This window comes from Stegostoma tigrinum, chromosome 39, assembly GCF_030684315.1.
Source record: "Stegostoma tigrinum isolate sSteTig4 chromosome 39, sSteTig4.hap1, whole genome shotgun sequence".
NCBI classification, from domain to species: domain Eukaryota; kingdom Metazoa; phylum Chordata; class Chondrichthyes; order Orectolobiformes; family Stegostomatidae; genus Stegostoma; species Stegostoma tigrinum.
Genome location: NC_081392.1, coordinates 2158258 through 2176074, shown reverse-complemented (window position 1 = coordinate 2176074; position 17817 = coordinate 2158258). Strand labels below are relative to the sequence as shown.

Here is a 17817-nt window from a genome sequence, read left to right as displayed (position 1 = left end):
TAACGTAGCCTAATATTCATGGTGGATACTGTATGAGTTAGCAAGGAGGGTGTAAGGGCAAAAATGGTGGGCATGAGCTTCCATATTAGAACGGGGCCTATAAGGGACAATGGGGATGGGCATAAGATCATGGACTGCCATGAATTGACATAGGAGCCAAAGAGGCTGTGGGTGAGCAGGAGAACCTGGTCAGTATTGAGCATGTGAAGGACCATCAGAGCATGGTTAGGAGCATGAATTGGCATTAGTAGGGCATGGGGAGTGGATGAGGGCATGAAGGCCAAAAGGCCTTATTATAACTGGGACAAAGCCCTGAGCACCTTTGACACTTGACAGACCCTGCGGCTGCTGCTGTGGGTGGAAAAGGCAAGTGGGACAATTGGAAATTTCCCGACTTCACATTCACTTTGGAAGCAACTGTCAGGGCCAAATAGTTCCGTTTTTGCCTAATCTCCTAACTGGTAAATCCCAGAAGTAGGCAGTTTGGCCTGCTTCACAAGTTAATGAGATGTTGGCTGATTGAACACTTCAGTGCCTTTGACATATGCTATGCACATAATCATTTACCCAAGAGACATTCACAAATTTATCAATCCATGCATTAATTATACCCAAAGTGTGAGTTTCCAGAGGCCCTTTGGTATTCAGAATTCCAAAGATTCACCTGCCTCAGCAAATGCATTCTCCTCATCTTGGTCCGAAATGGTATCTCTCAATTTTAAATTGTGCCCCCTATTTCAGACTCGGCAACAAGGGGAAATAATCTTACCTGCATCTACCCTGTTTACCCCGTAAGAATTTTGTAGGCTTCAATGAGATAACCTCCCATTCTTCAAAACTCTAGGGAATACAGGCCCAATTTGTCCGACCTTTCTTCATAACACAGTTAAGCCTTCCTGGGAACAAATCTGAACTTTCATTGCTCTCCTGCTGTGACAAAATATTCTTCTTGAGATAAAGTGACCAAGACTGCATACAGTAGTGCGGTATAATTAAGCTGTTATACAATTGAAGCAAGACTTCACGACTGTGCTGAAATTGTCTTGTGATTAAGGCCAAGGTTTCATTACCCTTCCTAATTGCTTGCTGCACTTGCATGTTAGCCTCCAGTGACTCATTGACGAGAACATCCAAGGACATTTACATATTTACACTTTCCAATCTATCACCATTTAAGAATTAAAGTGTAATTCTATTATTTTTGCCAAAATGGATAAACTCACATTTTTCTGCAGTATATTCCATATGCATGTTTTTGCCCAATTACTAAGCTTCCTGAAAACATCTTACACATCCCTCACAACACACATTCCTGTTTAAATTTTGTATATTCACAAATTTAGAAATAATAAATTTGGACCCCATGTCCAAGCCATTAATATTTATTGTGTTATACAAAAACAACATACAACAAAAGAATGTAAACTCATGCATGCTACTATATATCTTCATAATTGAAATTCAATGCAGTTAAAGCAAAATAATGTAACCAGTAGCTTTTAAGCTGAAACACATACAGAATGAAAGAAAAACTGATCACTTCAAAATGGCCTGCGTACGATATTCTGAAAAAATAATGATGCAGGAATATGATGCTGTAGCATTTGCCTTCAGAAGAGAAAAAAATCTTAGCTTGTGGTTTAGTTGCAAATGAAGATCTGAAATTAGAGTCTCATACAATTCCCTCAATAGCAAACTAATTCTTATAAACCATGGAAGGTTGGGAATAGAAAAAGACTCCTTCAGGAACAAGGATTATGTGGATGTTCTGTGAAAGGATACAAATATATTTCAGACTTGTTTGTACATGGTTTACAATAAGGGTGAATAAAATTTTCCTGAGATGCATTGCAGCCGATTGAGAGGTCTTTGCTGAAGAAAATTTTGATTTGCACAAGAACCTGCCGTTTCTGAATGAATAAAGAAAAGAAATATTATTAGAAGAAATAGTTGCATTGATGATATTGTTGTAAATAGTGATAATCTTTTCATTTCTATATAACAACAAATGAAATAGTAAAGTATCAAAGCACATCAGTGGTACATTGTAAAACAAAATTTGACATTGAGCCAGCATTGAAGATGTTAGAGCTAATAACCAAAGCTTTCTGTAAGAGATAGGCTTTTTGGAGTGTTTAAAAGGCGAAAGAGAGAGGATAATTTGTGTTCCTTTTTAAATTGATAGGTGTGTCACAATTCTGGGATTCCTGACCCCACTTACACGGTTAATGATCTTTGGGATTGTGCCTTTTAATTGTGCAGGCAGATTTAGGTAGTGAGGGTGCTCCCAACTTGGCTGGCTCCATTGTAGGGATAACCATGTCTTTTTCTAACCATTATTATGGAGTTGGTGAGATAATTAAATGGTCCTAGTTCACTGCACCCAACAACCTTGAGTTGACTATATTGCCTTCCTGGTTTTGAACAAAGTTCCACAACACTCATTCAAGTCTCTCTACCTGCTTCTACCTTGGTGGGCTGGTCCGCGCTCTCTCTATCACAATGAAAATCCCAACCCTCTGTGTAATTACTCCTGAGGTGGGTGGGCCAAGTCAGGAATTTTCCTGACTCCCACTGCCTACCTTGAGGATAAAAATTCAGACTTTTTGGGCAATTCTAGAGCTTGGAACACTGGCAACTGAAGGTATGGCCATTGAGGAATGGTTAAAATCAGATGTTGAGGCCTGAATTGGAAGCGCACAGATACCTTGGAAGGTTGTGGGGACTGGAGGAGGTTACAGCGATAGGGATGGGTGAGGCAATGGAGAGATCTGAAAAGAATGTATTTTAAAATTAAGGCATTATTTAACTGGGAGCTATTGTGAGCCAGTAAATATGAAGGTGTTAGGTGAACTGGTGTGAGTTACAACATGAGCAACAGAGGTTTTGGATAATCTCAGATTTAAGAAGGGTCGAAGGTTGGACGGCAGCACTAGAATAATCAAATCCAGAGGTAACGAAGGCATGGATGACATTTTCAGCAGCAGATGAGCTGAAGCAGGGATGTTATCAGACAATAGACAGGTAGAAATAGGCAGTCTTATAGATGGAATGGATTTGTGAAGATTACAAGTAACACATGCAGCTTGTCAAAATGAAAGCACAAAAATGTGGTGTGTGAATAAAAAGAGAAATTGAGAATCTAATATTTCAGGTGGCAGTGTTTCACTAGCAACCCAACATTTACTTTATCAAAGCAAAATCAGACTCTGCTGAACATGCTACAAGTTAGTATGCTTCAGTTGATATCATGTTGCGTCTGAATGACAAGCTTGAGGTCCCACACTAGGAGCTGAATGCAAAAATTAAGCCTAACACTCCAATGCAGGAGTTAGGGAGCACTGCAGTATCAGGGGTTTCATTTTTTTGTAAGAGGTATTAAATCAAGATAGGTTTTAAAATAGCTACGACCAAAAATAAGTCAGGATCTTGCGGGAAGATACTAAATTTGGGGAGGGAAAATTACATCAGTATTAGGCAGGAGCTAGGGAGTGTTAATTGGGAGGAGCTGTTATGATGCAAGTCCGCATTTGACATGTGGGAACTGTTTAAAGACCTGCTGGGGAGAGTTCAGGACCAGCCTGTTCCAGAAAGGAGGAAGGACAAGGATGGCAAGGTAAAGGACCCTTGGATAACAAGGGAGGTTGTGAATTTATTGAAAATGGAAAAATAAGCATCTGTAAGGCTTAGTAAGTTAAAATCGGACAGGGTCCATGAGGAATATAAGAAAAGCAGGAAAATACTCAAGCAGGGAATTAGGAGAGCAAGAATGTGCCATAAAATGACCTTGACAAGTAAGGTTAAAGAGAATCCCAAGGCATTCTATAGACACACTAAAAACAAGAGGATAACTAAGGAGAAGGTAGGATCACTCAAGGATAAAGGAGAAAACTTGTGCTCAGAGGCAGAGAATGTGGATGAGATCCAAAATGAGTCTTTTGCATCAATATTAACCCAAGAAAAGGATGCGGAGGATAGGGAGATTTGTGCGGAGATCGAGGAAGAAGTGGTGTTGGATCTTTTGAAGGCATTAAAGTGGATGAATCCCCAGGGCCCGATGGTATCTACCCCAGGTTATTGAAAGAAGCAAGAGAGTAGATTACCGGGGCCTAAACCAAGATCTTTGTATCCTCACTAGCCACCGGATAGGACTGGGAGAACTGGCATGCAGCTAACGTTTTTCCTCCGTTCAGGAAGGGAAATAGGGATAACCCAGGAAATTACAGACTGGTGAGTCCCACATTGGTGGTTGGGAAGCTATTGGAGGGAATTCTTAGGGATAGGATTTATGTACATTTGGAAAAGCATGGCTTAATTAGGGACAGTCAGCCCGGCTTTGTATAGGGCAGATCATGTTTTATTAACTTGATGACTGTTTTTTTTTGGGGAGGTGACAAACGTGATTGATAAGGGTAGTATTATCTTGGCCTGCTTGTTGAAGTGAATGTAAAGCATCTAGAGTACTATTTTGAAGAAGCACTGTGGAGTTCTCAATGGTGACCTGGCAAAAATGTATCCCTCAATTAAAACCATAAAAGCATAACCCAGTCAATATCACATTGTTATTTGTGGGAGTTTGATGAGCACGTACAATATTGACTACTCTTTAGAAAAGTACTTAATTAACCGGAAAGCCCTTTGAAACATATGATGGTTGTAAAAAACTGCTTTACTACTTTTTATTTTTCCATCATTTTTAATTTTTATTTTCGAATTCCAGCAGCTTTTGTTTCATCGTCTTGGGGAGGTAATGTAGTCAGATGTCTCTTGAAAGAGTGGTAAGCATCATAATTAGAGAGGAACTAACCTAACAAAATATTTTCAGATAGTAAACCGATTTGTTAGTGATAATGGGAACTGCAGATGCTGTAGAATCCAAGATGACAAAGTATGGAGCTGGATGAACACAGCAGGCCAAGCAGCATCTCAGGAGCACAAAAGCTGACGTTTCGGGCCTACTCCCTCTCTGATGAAGGGTCTAGGCCCGAAATGTCAGCTTTTGTGCTCTGAGATGCTGCTTGGCCTGCTGTGTTCATCCAGCTCCACACTTTGTCAATTTGTTAGTGACTCTGTTTTCCAGATAAAGGATTCCCACACAGAAATCTTCTGATGTCAAACATACCTTTGCATGAAGTGCACAATGAAGACTAGATGCTTTTCCAGGAGGAAAGAAAGATATTACGAATAAGATCAGAGGAAGAAGCATCTCAGGTGAAGCATTGTGTGAGGTCTAATAAGAGAAGGATATACACAAAGAATAGTGGGTCCCGGGGGAGTACTGAGGGAAAAGAAGACCATGGTGTACAAATGCACAGGAGAGATTTTTCACCCAGAGGGTGGTAGAAGTATGGAATGCACTGCCGGAGAGAGTGGTGGAGACATATACTCTTGCAACATTTAAGAAGCGTCTGGATAAATACTTAAAATGCCAGGACAAGGTAGGCTATGGACCAGGGGTAGGTAAATGGGATTAGTGTAAATTGGTATTTGTTGGTCAGCATAGACACAGTGGGCCAAAGGGCTTGTTTCTATCCTGTTGGACTCAATGACACATGCACACCTTCATAGTGATAGCTTAGCACAGATAATTGTTTGTGATTAAAATGGAATTCAGGCACAGAAACATTTGATCTTGGTCTACTTCATATTTGCAAAGTATGTATGATCCATCTTAGAAGGGTGTACCTATGGGTGAGAAGTTTTGTTTTAGTAATTTATTGTTTGGAATTCCCAGCTTTTCTGCAGTGAGGCAAGCAAAATAAAATTACAATAAGTTTTACCATACCAGAAAATTGAGATGCCCAAATATATCACCCTGCGTGAGGAAGGTAACAGTTTGACCTTTTCGTGATCTTAAATGTTGAGACAGTATCATGTGAAGCAGCGTAGTAGCTGCAAGACTATATATTGAACTGAAAGCTTGGAGATCTGAGTATGAATCCCAGAGTATAAACCTTTCCTGGATGGTGATGCAAAACAGGCAATGCTGATAGGTAATTTGTTTCACAGTCCAGCAGAGCTTCTTTTTTATTTTGTGCTTCTGCCCATGAGAAATTTATAATGCCCTAGTTACTAACATTCACATTTAAGATTCCTCTTTATTATAGGATGTGGTGTTGTTGGGTCTTGGGGGGGAGGTTTACTTTACTATTTTTTGTGAGAGGAAGAAAAATATACTTGAAAAGTCTCCAAAAACCTGTTTTGTGTATTTCTCAGTGGTTTGATTAAGGAATGGCATTTATTTACACCTTTCTTGGAAATGGTATTAAGCTCAACAATCCTTTATCATCCTGATTTGGGTAACATTAGAACACAAGGAGAGGGTGAGGTATTTAAGGAGACAAGAACAAGAAATCTAATGATATCACTAACAGAGATATTTTCTCCTTTACATGTCTCAAGCCTTTGCTAATTATCAATTGCTGAATTCTGCAAATATTAATATGTAAGTGACCACTACAGTGTACTTAAGCTGTCCACTCCATGACTTATCAGTGCCACACTTATCTTTGAAAATACTTGCTTTCGTTTCCCTTTACAGCTGAAGAAAATGTGAATGGGGAGGTAGACAAGGAGAAGGAACACAGTCTTAATATTCTTTACAATATTCTTACAACAGATCTTTTCAAACTGCAATCTACTCCTGCCACAGTTCATGCAACAACGTGCATGAACTGTGGCAGGAGTAGATTGCGGTTTGAAAAGATCTGGCTTTTATTTGCATAAATTCATTTCTTAATTTTAAATTTATAAATATAGACAGAAATTTGGAATCAAAACACAATATAGTGTTTCAGTCATCTGTTATCCAGCATGGTTTACAGAGAAATGAATGTAGTGCACATAAATAACTGAGACTGTATGAATACTACAGGATACTGACGGGACAGAAAAAAACTGCAAATTGTTGGTTCTGATGCAGAAGGATTCAAAAATGATAAAGGAAGTGCGTTGGAATCATTAAAGAGGAAATAGCTCATTAAATACTTTGAAATTACATCACACTTCTTGCCAACAAGTTGAGAAGTACTTTTCTTGCCACAGGTTTATTTGTCAATGACACCATCAAATGACTAAGAAGGCACTTTGAAAAATATTTAGAAAAAATCAAATGACGGAACCTTTTAGGGATCTGAGCATCATGATGAGTTCTGTTGCAGAATCGGACAATAAGTCTGGCCCAGTCTTCTCGATGTCTGGAGCATCTCACTCCACCTTTTATGCTTTCTTGCTAGGCATTGGCAGGCTGCCATTTAGAATGATTAAACTTGTCAAACGTCTTAATCATAATCCAACTCACTTCATTAATATTCAGGTGCCAATCCTACTAAAAGTGCTAAACAAACTAGATGTTGAGAGATTTTGATATGGAAATCAGTGTGGGTTGCTGCCGCAAAAAGCCTCTTGTTGCTCAGCACCAAACCTTGTCTCCGGTTGTGTCCCATGGGCTCCTGTCACAATCACCCCTTGTCCAAAGACATTGGCATTTGGCATTTGCTAGCTCTGATGGCCATCATGTTAGCCTTCTGATCCACCTGCAGGATGCTCAGACTTGCATTGCAGTGCTCACCAGCAAGGGCACTTTGTGCACAGTCATAGGTACCCAACCCATGCAGTGGACAAAACTGCAATTCAGAGCTTGCTTTCTTAGCATTAATTCATTTAGTGCCTACCTGCAGGTTCGCAGAGTCCATGTCTTGCTTTGTCTTGTGTGTCACAGAACCAGGCATGTGTCGCTGCTGGTCAGCAGGTTTCAGTCAAGGATTAGACATATTTTTGTATGCAGTGTGCTATGTCAATCTCACATGTGCATCATGTGCCCACAGTTTATGTGGCAAACATATCGCTCATGCAGCAACCAAGTAGGCACGACTTGTATTCTTAGGGGAACAATCCCACAACCAGAGGTTTGCAGCACAGTAAGTCAAGGGCATTCTTCTGTATGAGTCCAAGGGATTGGCTATGGTCAGTCATCTGGTTGTGATGAACTTGGTAAGGGGGTTTGTGCCTCTCTAGTACAGGGTATGGGTCATGGTCAGTCCATTTGGTCCATCCACAAAAATGGAGAGGAAAATTGGAAGAAATCATCAGGTGCTGCTACAGTGAGGGTACGACTTGGAAATTTATTTCTATTCTTTGAAATTGTGAGCTATAGGCTGGAGGGTGGCAGAATGACTGTTGTGAAGGGTATCTTTACAGACATAGTATCTTCACAGACAGAATATGGTAAAGCATGGATGGGAAGAGGGTCATTTGGGAGGGGATGGTTGTCCATGATCAGGAGTACTCTGGTTTCAAGGGGTGACAGTATATGACCACATTTGGCATGATCATCACATATGCCAAAGGGGCAGAGGTAGGTAGTGCAGAGGCCATGCAGTGGCCATGCATTTGTGTGGAAGATTGGGAGTAAATGAACGTGAGGGAAGAAGTTGCAGGCAGTAGTGAGAGTGGCAGAGCATAAACCTTGGTGGCGGAGGGTGGGTAATGTTGCATAGATAGAGTGAGTGCGATATTGCAGAGAAAAGAGTGAGACACTTACTGTGGTGAAGCAGAGAAGGACATTGATTTTCTAACCGCACTACTGGCCATTCCTTTGCACTGTCGAGTTGGCGTTGAAGTGAATGGTGCCCTCAGACCAGGCTGTCAGGATCTAATGACATGACCTTTCCTGCCCGAAGGGTTCCTCTCATTCGCATAACCTCTAAACCAGGACAGCTAGGTCCCTGTTGGAAATGTCATAGAATCATGGTGTCATCGTCCCCTTCTCTAATGTGTTAAAAAATTTGCCCACGACAGAGCAGGACAATTTTGGAATGCCAGTGCTCAACAGAAAGTACTAGTACTATGGATGCTTAGAAGATATGTAGTGAGTGGCGAGTTGTCTGGGAATGGTGCATGGTAAAATGGGCTAAAGTAAAATGGAATGGCAAGGATGTCATTTGGACAAGATAGGTAGTTAATAAGATGAGTTTGATGAGTTATGGCGAGAAATCTCACAGGGTCTCGTGGTGAGAACCCCTCCAGAAAGTGAACGTTACTCGCACTTAATCAAGAATGGAAAGATCCAGCCCCAAAATTACCGCTGTTGCAATGAAATTGTCTGCTGCAAATCAATAATGTAAAACTGTTGAATGTTTTGTGTTTTGAAATGTTTCTTACTCCCAAAACCAACAATTAATGCAAGCAAATTGAGTTATATTAATGGACACTTTACCTTGTCATTGTAGCATTGGAGATTTACAAATGGGCACAAGTCAGATAATGCAGCACAGAATCTTTCATACTATGAGTGAGAAAAAGACAAATTCACGTTGATAAAACTGAGTGAATAATCAAATAGAACAACAGAGCGGGAAAAGAATGAAAAAGAAAAAGTGACAATGAAAGCGTGAAAAGAGTTGGAGGACCAGAATGAAGTAAAGACCTGACAGAATTTAGGAATTCACTACATGCTATTTGACTCAACAGGCCTAGTAGTTGTCAAAACTAACTCATGCAAATTATGATGACAGTCCTTTTGATTTCAACAAAGATGTTTTTGAAATTTTCCAATATTTAAAAAAAGCGTATTTTCAAATAATACAGGAAGGACCTGTTTTCTTTTTAGATAGTCATCCACAATGATGAGAGACTTTATTCCACTGTGGTGAGTCCTGAGGGGAATAAATCGTTCTATGCTGAATCTGCACATGGTGCCCCAAGGAGGGCAATGACACCTGAACACATTTTGGTACGCTTTCACTATCTTATGTTCGTGAGAGTAAGTCATGCCTAACGAATTTGATTGAATTTTTTTGAGGAGGTGATGAATTATATAGATGTAGGTAAGGTAGTTAATGTAGCTTATATAGATTTCAGCAAGGCCTTTGACAAAGTGCCATATGGGAAACTGATAAAATAAAAGCTTATGGGATTCAAGGGAATGGTAAGTTGGATCCAAACTTGGCTTAGTGGCAGGAGACAGACATTTATGATAGAAGGTTGCTTGTGTGACTGAAGACCACTGTCTGATGCTGTTCCACAGGGATCAGAATTGGATCCGTTATTGTTTGTGATATTCATAAACAATGTAGATGAGAAAGTATGGGGGAATGATAACTAAGTTTGCAGGTGACAAAAACTGGCTAGATGGCTGATAGTGAGGAGGAAGGTCTTAGGTTTCAGGAAGATATAGGTGGATTGGTCACATGTGCAGACCAGTGGCAGGTGAAATTTAACTCTGATAAATGTTGAAGTGATGCACTTGGAAGAAGTAACAAGACAAAGAAGTACTCAGTGAATGGCCGGACCCCTGGAAGCCTCGAGGAACACAGGATCTTGGGATGCTTGACCACAGACCTCTGAAGTTGGCTGGACAGGTTAATAGTCCAGTAGTTAAGCATAATATGGGATGCCTGACTTTAACAGTTAAGTCATAAATTGTAAGGGCAGGGAGATTATGTTGGCGCTTTCCAGAATTTTGGTTCGACCACAGATGGAGTATTGTGTGCAGTTCTGGCCACTACACTAATAGGAAGAATGTGATTGTCCTGAAGTGGGACGTTGCTTGGAATGGAATATTTCAGCTATGAAGATAGGCTGGATAAACTTATGTTGTTTTCTTTGAAGTAGAGAAGGTTGAAGGGGGTCTTGATAGAGGTATATAAGATTATGATGTGCATGGACAGGGTGGATAGAATGCAGCTGTTTCTCTTAATCAAAGTGTTAAGAACAAAGGGGCGTGCTTTTAAAGTGAAATACAGGAGGATTATAGAGGATTTGGGTGATAGTGGTCTGGGATGTACTGCCTGAGAGAGTAGTTGAAGTGGGTAAACTCACAACCTTTAAAAAATACTTGGATAAATACTTCAGGTATCATAATATTCATCGCTATGGGCTAGTGAGGGAAAGTGGGACTAATGTAGGTTAAAGTGTAGTTTTGGTGGTGCAGACCTGATGGGCCAAAGGGTTTCTTCTATACTATATGGTTCTAACAAAAAATGAAGGAGAAAACACATTGATTAGAAGATTATTTCAATTACGTTTGCTTGTCACTGTTTATCCCATCCTTGTTATGTAGTAGCCATTTTCTCCTTTTTCTGACGGTGCTTTTGAAAGATAAGTTATTGCAGTTTTTGCTATTGGCGATAATCCAGTTTTATCATTTGACTGATAAAGTATTGGGGAAGCAATCGTTAAAAGTTTTGCTGAAATAACAGTGTACCATAAATTTTGAAATGTGTGTCTGTGTTTGTAACAAGCTGAAGGTTGCAGCTTTTCTTCTCACAGCTGGGGCTTCTTCCTCTAATCTATGGTTCATTGTTAGCTGCACTGCTTATCTGCTTATAACTCATGTGAATAGTATGGGATGTGATAACAAGGGCTGTAAACTGTACTGCTTTTATTTTATACACCGAGGTCCAACAAGAGTCCACCAAGTGAGAGCTTGACTGTTACTTTGGTGTTGAGTCTGGACCTCTGGCCAGCTAAGCTAAAATAAAAGAAGTTAATGGAACACGTGTGGGGTCCGGAAGTTTTTGAGTCAATATTACAAGCAGCTGAGATAACAAAGTGTGGAGCTGGATGAACACAGCAGGCCAAGCAGCATCTCAGGAGCACAAGCACAAGCAGCTGGTTGACCGAATTTAGTTATGGAGTTGATTTTAATCCTAATCACGAGGTGAGTCACTTACCTTCCTAGAAACTGATTATTCATAAAGGTCACCCATCAAAAGCTGATGTGGTCCTTTATTTACATATACATGTTGTGTTCGGGTAACATTATTAGCATTTAATGATAATTTTCACCAAGTCGGCAGCCACTACGTTATTTTTCTTTATTCTATGATGGATGTGGCATCATTGGTAAGGCCAGCTTTTGTACTCGTCCCTAATTGCTGTTGATGTGTGTGGCTTGCTAAACTATGACAAAGATGAGGAGGAAAGAAGGGTTACAGAGAACAGGCAGGAAAATGGAGTGGAGGTCAAGATGAGATCAACCATGATCATATTGAATGGTGGAGCAGGCTCAAGGTGCTGAATCACCTACTGCTGCTTCTACTTCTTACGTTCTATTTCAGAGGTAGTTAAGAGTTGCAGAGATCTTGAGTTACACGTAGGCCAATCCTGGTAAAGATGGCTGATTTCTTTTCCTAAAAGACGTTAGTAAACCAAATAGTTTTCATGACAGTGACGATGATTCATGGTCATCATTAATGAGATGAGTTTTTAATTCTAGATTTATTCTTTTTGAATTCCACTAGATCCTTATGGAATTTGAACCCCTATCCCCAGAGCATTTGCCTGGGAGTCTGAAATACTAATCCAGTGACGTTACCACTATTCCAAGGGCATGGGGAAAGTGTGGGAGATTTTTCTGACTGGATTGGTCTTCAGATGATCTGATTTAGACTTGATGGGCTGCAATATTATATGATTTTATCATTCTAACCAATAGTATATCACAAATTTGAGGATTGCTGAAAACAATACACACTTTGTCAAAGATTTTCAGTTTACACTCATTAGGGTAACTTGAATAAAACCAATTCAAAGGCAAAAAACAAGGTTTATGTTTCATGAGAGGAGAGTGCAGATTGGTTGGCAAGTAGGTTATGATTGGCATAAGTGTTGTCATGGAAAATACTTGCTAATTAATGCTTGCAATTTGTGATAGCAATGAGTGACATTCTCTACTGTCAGCATGCTGGTGTCAAGCCGAAAAGATGTTCTGCCTACAACACAAATAAGTAATGTGGTATATCTATTCCAGTATTGTATAATGCCAGGTATGTAGGTCTCCAACATGCAATGCAATTCTGCAATTGGACCACATTTGCAGGATAATCCTGAGTGCGCGAAGCATAATATTGAAAACAAATTTTGGATTGTCACTCAGGCACACATTTGACACATTGCGTTTACTGGAAGCTACATAAATTAATGCACTAGGTCCTGTTATATTGTGCCTGTTTCTGTTCAACATTTGTTGGCTCATTTCTGAGACAGTGCACTGACCAATCAGAATCAACCTGCCTTGTAACCTGGCAGTTAACTGTCAATCATCATTAATTGGTGCAATCTTCATTTAAATGCCTCTAGCCATCACAGTCTCCTTGTCAAACAATCAGCACTGTCCTCCTGCAGTATAAATGTTAATTTCCCCCTCAAATTGAAATTATGTGAATTGTACTGCTGAATGTAAAATGAAAATCTTATTGAAATGTGTATTCTTTAAACAACAATCAGATTATGTACTACCAGTGAATTATTTAAGTCATAAGTTAATAAATTACAGTAGGGGATAATTAGTGAGTTGTTGCACCTGGCAGAGATTTCTCTACCAGTGAGCACAGTTCCAAATCTTAGAGTTGAGTTATGGAGTTGTAGTTCTACTCTGTTTTTGCCTTCACCATTGATGACACTGCTGCGTGCACAGCTTTGCAATGTTCATACTAAATAATATAAATAGTATTGCACTACTTCATACAGTCATAGTATTGAGAGGATTGAAGAGATCTATAATGCAGGATTGTCTATTGTTCTGTGCATTGTATAGTTTTGGCCTTATGAATTTACTTGACAGACCAGTTCATAAGCAGATATTCTTAGAGGGAAAAGAAGCTATACAAAAGCAACTAAGTTCAGCTGATATGCCTTTGCAATAGATGCCAGATTCCATTGGTAGGAGAGTTGGTAGCTTAGAAGGATATATTCAAGGTAGCTGGGTACGAATACAGGGATAAATTAAATTTAATGTGTTCTGATAATATGAAAGAGTGGTGAAAACAGATAAACTGGTAAACTTTGAAAGACAGAAATGGAGAAATCTGGAAGAAAGGATAAGATTGTAAAATTCATCCTTTTACACTTTTTTAATATGTAGTATAAACACATACACCAAATTATCTCCTGAGCTGCATCCTCCATATCAAAATAGTAATGTTTTTCATGGTAATTTGTAACGACAAAGTGAGGAAGAGGAATTAGCTCCCCTCTCTTTAATCTCCTCTCACTTAGTTGCTGCAAATTTTAAAAATTTCCACTTTGCATGTAGCTATCACATTTCAATTAAAACATAATTCGCTACAAATTGCTAGGATTTTCTTAAGTGAAATAAAGAGGAATTTATTACCTACAAACCCAGAGGGAAAAAAGATAAAAATGTAACATTGTACACATTCAAACATGGGTAGTAAGTTTTTAAAAAGGATGCTATTCACAGCTTTAAGGTTATCAATTTAAGAGTTCTTAGAATCTTTAAGGTGCTAGATTTTAAAACTAAGGCCACAGTTAGTTAATTGTTGACTCCTGTTTGCAGCAATAACAAAATCTGTAGATCTTTGAGTCTTTGATGAATGGTTGGTTTCCCATGCTGCTTTATCATGGAGTGTCATTTTCCAAGATGATGAGAGAAACAGGCAGGGGGAGAGAGAGAGAGATGGAGTTTCTAGATCTTGTCACAAATTATTTTTTATTTCCCTCTGCTCAAATGCCGTTGAAATATAATTTAACATGTATTCTTGAGCCTAACTCCAATATCTTTCTAAGATAGTTAACTGGCAAGCAAACCTTTCATCTCCCAACATGTGAAATTATCATACAAGTATCATTTAAAACAGAAGATTCAAACCTCTTAACGCTGAATCAGCTACCGTATTTCAACATGTTTAGATAAAATTGATAATTTTAGTGCAGAAGGCTTTGCTGGTTTCACATGGCTCTCATGAAGCTCTCTTCAATCTGTGGTCAAGTGACCGCTGAATCATTATAAGTCTGTTTTGCGTTTTTATAACAATGTTTTTGTTCATGGAACGTCTTGGGAATAGTAATCATAGAGTCATACAGCATGAGAAAAGGCCTTTTGGACCAACTTGTCCATGTCAGCCAAAATTCACAAGCATGTCACATGAGACTGGAAGGCACAAGCCACAAGGAAAGGCTTGATAGGCCGGGAAACCCCTCTGGAGCACAGGACACTAAGGAATGACCCTAAAGAGGCCCACAAAATCATGAGAGGCATTGATAAGGCAAAAGCCAAAGATCCCCTCCCGGGTAGCAGAGTCCAAAACAGGTTCAGGGAAAGGGGAGAAAAGCTCAAAAGGGACCCAAAGGGCAACAGCTCCCACAGAGGGCAGAACACAAATGAAATGAGCTGCCAGAGGAAGCGGCAGAGATGCCTGTTTTAAATTACAACATTTAAAAGACAATCGGACCTGTACATGCACAGGAAAGGTCCAAAAGGGCATGGGCCAAACGCAGATAAACGGAACTAGTTCAGTCTAGGAAACCTGGATCTTTACATCTTTAATATCCAGAAAGAATAATGCAGCATTGTGTGAAACCATCCACAATCCCCAAACATAAACCCCTTCACTGCCCCATCTCACTGCTCATTGGCTGGTCCTCCTGTTTCCCAAAACTGAATAAAGTATAAATTCTTTTGGGTTGATTTTGGTGATGGCATGGATTCCTCTGTCTCCTGCTATCTCACAGCATGTGATGTTTTACAACAGCATCCCTTCTCACCAGTGCTAGTCACATGCTAGTCTCAAAAGCTACAAATCCCCGTTCCTGTTTAGGATATCCAACAGTCTGTCTGCACACTCTTCATGAGGCAGCGTTCACAATGGAGGAATAAAAATGCTCAAAGAGTCTTTCAACAAGCCTGCAACACAAGGATGTCAGAGTTGGTGATAGACTAGAGAGGTTTGGGATTGTGCTCCCTAGGATAGAGAAGGTTCAGGGCGAGTTCAGCTGAGATCTAAAGAATTACGAGGTATCTAGATTTTATAAAACTGGAAAAATTGTTTTCCCCAGCAATTGGTTTGATAACCACAAAATATTGATCTAAATTGCCATCAACTGGAAGGTGCTGCTTGAATGGGTGATGGAAGAGATCCATTCATGATTTTCAAAAGATAATTGGATAAAGATGCGAAAGGGAAAGACTGAATAGGTTGTTGTGGTAGAATTATCTCTTTAGCTTTAAATTGAATTAATCAAGCACGTTAGCAACTGCTCAAATTTGCCATGCCCCGAGCTGCGACCATTAACTAAACGACAATGGAAATTTATCCAAATTTCCAGTTTCATGAGGATATAAATTCCCACATCCTCATCATACCTGACCAAATTTCCTTCCTTAATGGGTTAGAAGGTGCGTTGAATAGCAGACAAAGGGATATTGATAAGAGGTTACTATTGAATGAAAACCGAATTGGGTTAGACATCTAAACACTGTGATTACAAGCGTGGGTCAGAGACTGGGAATGCTGCAGTGAGTAACTCATCACCTAACTTCCCAAAGCCTATCCAACATTAACAAGTCAGGAGTGTGATGTTTCAACAACTCAGGAAGTGCATGTGAGTGTACAAAGTGCACATCAACAATATCCTTCAGTCTGTCACCCTTATTAACTACAAGGACAAACTGTTTGTGAACAGTTCCATTGGAATGTTCAACCTTAAGTTACAAACCATCTGATTTAAGACTATATCACTGGTCCGTCATGGACATTAGAATGGAAGAAGACCCTTCAGTCCAATTTATCCATGTCGACCAGGTTTCACAAACTACACTAGTCCCATTTGCCTGTCTCTGGCCTGCATCCCTCCAAATCCCTCCCAATCAAATGATAAAAATTAGAATTCAATGGTCCATATTTACAATTATCGTAACACTGAATTATAAATATAATCAAATCTCTAAATATTTTTGACACAGATACTAAATCTTACCGTGTAACCATTATAACATGAGGGTTTGATGCCAGTAGCAGATAAGAATCTGAAAAACAGAATTAGAAATCTAAGTTGATACTTTGTAAATTAAATTAGGACTGACAATTAGATATGTTTAATCCTGTCATACCTGGACAGAGATGAACACTATTGTATTGCAATGTGTTTCACTGCATTTGTGTTGTGCATAGCGTTGATAGTGAGGATAGTAATTATCTGTTGATTGAAACTTTACACCAATAAGCAGGATATAGGCTTAAATTTTTAATAAGCATTTTCTAATGTATAAATTTTCATAGATGACAGGACAAATTGAGTGGTTAGCAAAACATAAGTAAATTCAAGCTTCATTAGTAAAATTATTGCAAACAAAGCAAGGAGGCTATGCTGAACATTTGCTTTGTTTAGGCAACAACTAGAGTACTGCATTCAGTTCTGATCATCATACTTTAGGGAGTAAGGATCCTTGAGAAGGTGTGGAGGAGATTCATTAGGATTGTTCCAGGATGAGGGTTTGTTAGGCGTGGAGCAAAGGAGCTTCAGGAAAGATTTAGTAGAGGTGTATCAGCATTTTGTAGGTTAAAATAAGGTAGACAAAGAAAATCTCTTCCCAACATCTGGCACAAGGACAAGGGGATACTGTTCAAAGTTCTGGGCAAGAGATACAGGGATAGAAAGAAGTGTTTTTATGCAGCATGTAATTATGACTTGGAACTCACTGACTTTTACAGCAGTAGAATGAAAATAATGTGATAGGCATTTGCATGGCTATGAGGATAGAACTGTAAGACGTAGGAGCAGAAGTAGGCCATTCAGCCCATCCTGTCTGAACCACCATTCAATGAGATCATGGCTAATCTGATAATCCTCAAATTCACTTTCCTGTCTTTTCTCCATAAACCTGATTCTGTTACTAATTAAAAATCTGTCTATCTCAGCCTTGAATATAGATAACAACCCAGGTTTTATGGTAAAGAATTCAACAGATACACCACCTTCTGATAGAAGAAATTCCTCTTTATCTCTGTTTTAGATGAACAACTCCTTACTCTGAGGTTATGCCTTCTGGTTCTAGACTCTCCCACAAGGGAA

The 17817-nt window shown here is 39.4% G+C and overlaps 1 protein-coding gene across 2 annotated transcripts in view; it reads right to left on the bottom strand.

Annotated features, from left to right (window-relative positions):
* Nucleotides 1-1431: 1431 nt before the first annotated feature.
* Nucleotides 1432-17817, bottom strand: part of rnaset2l (ribonuclease T2, like) — a 54563-nt gene continuing 38177 nt past the window's right edge. Inside the window, exons 8-10 of one of the 2 annotated variants that reach the window (XM_059640969.1) lie at nucleotides 16723-16771; nucleotides 9218-9286; nucleotides 1432-1910 (exon numbers count right to left, since the gene is read on the bottom strand). In XM_059640969.1, coding sequence (XP_059496952.1) covers nucleotides 1743-1910; nucleotides 9218-9286; nucleotides 16723-16771 — 286 coding nt within the window. In that variant the 3' untranslated portion in view covers nucleotides 1432-1742. The remainder of the gene's footprint in view (nucleotides 1911-9217; nucleotides 9287-16722; nucleotides 16772-17817) is intronic. The other variant, XM_059640970.1, reaches the window with a different exon arrangement.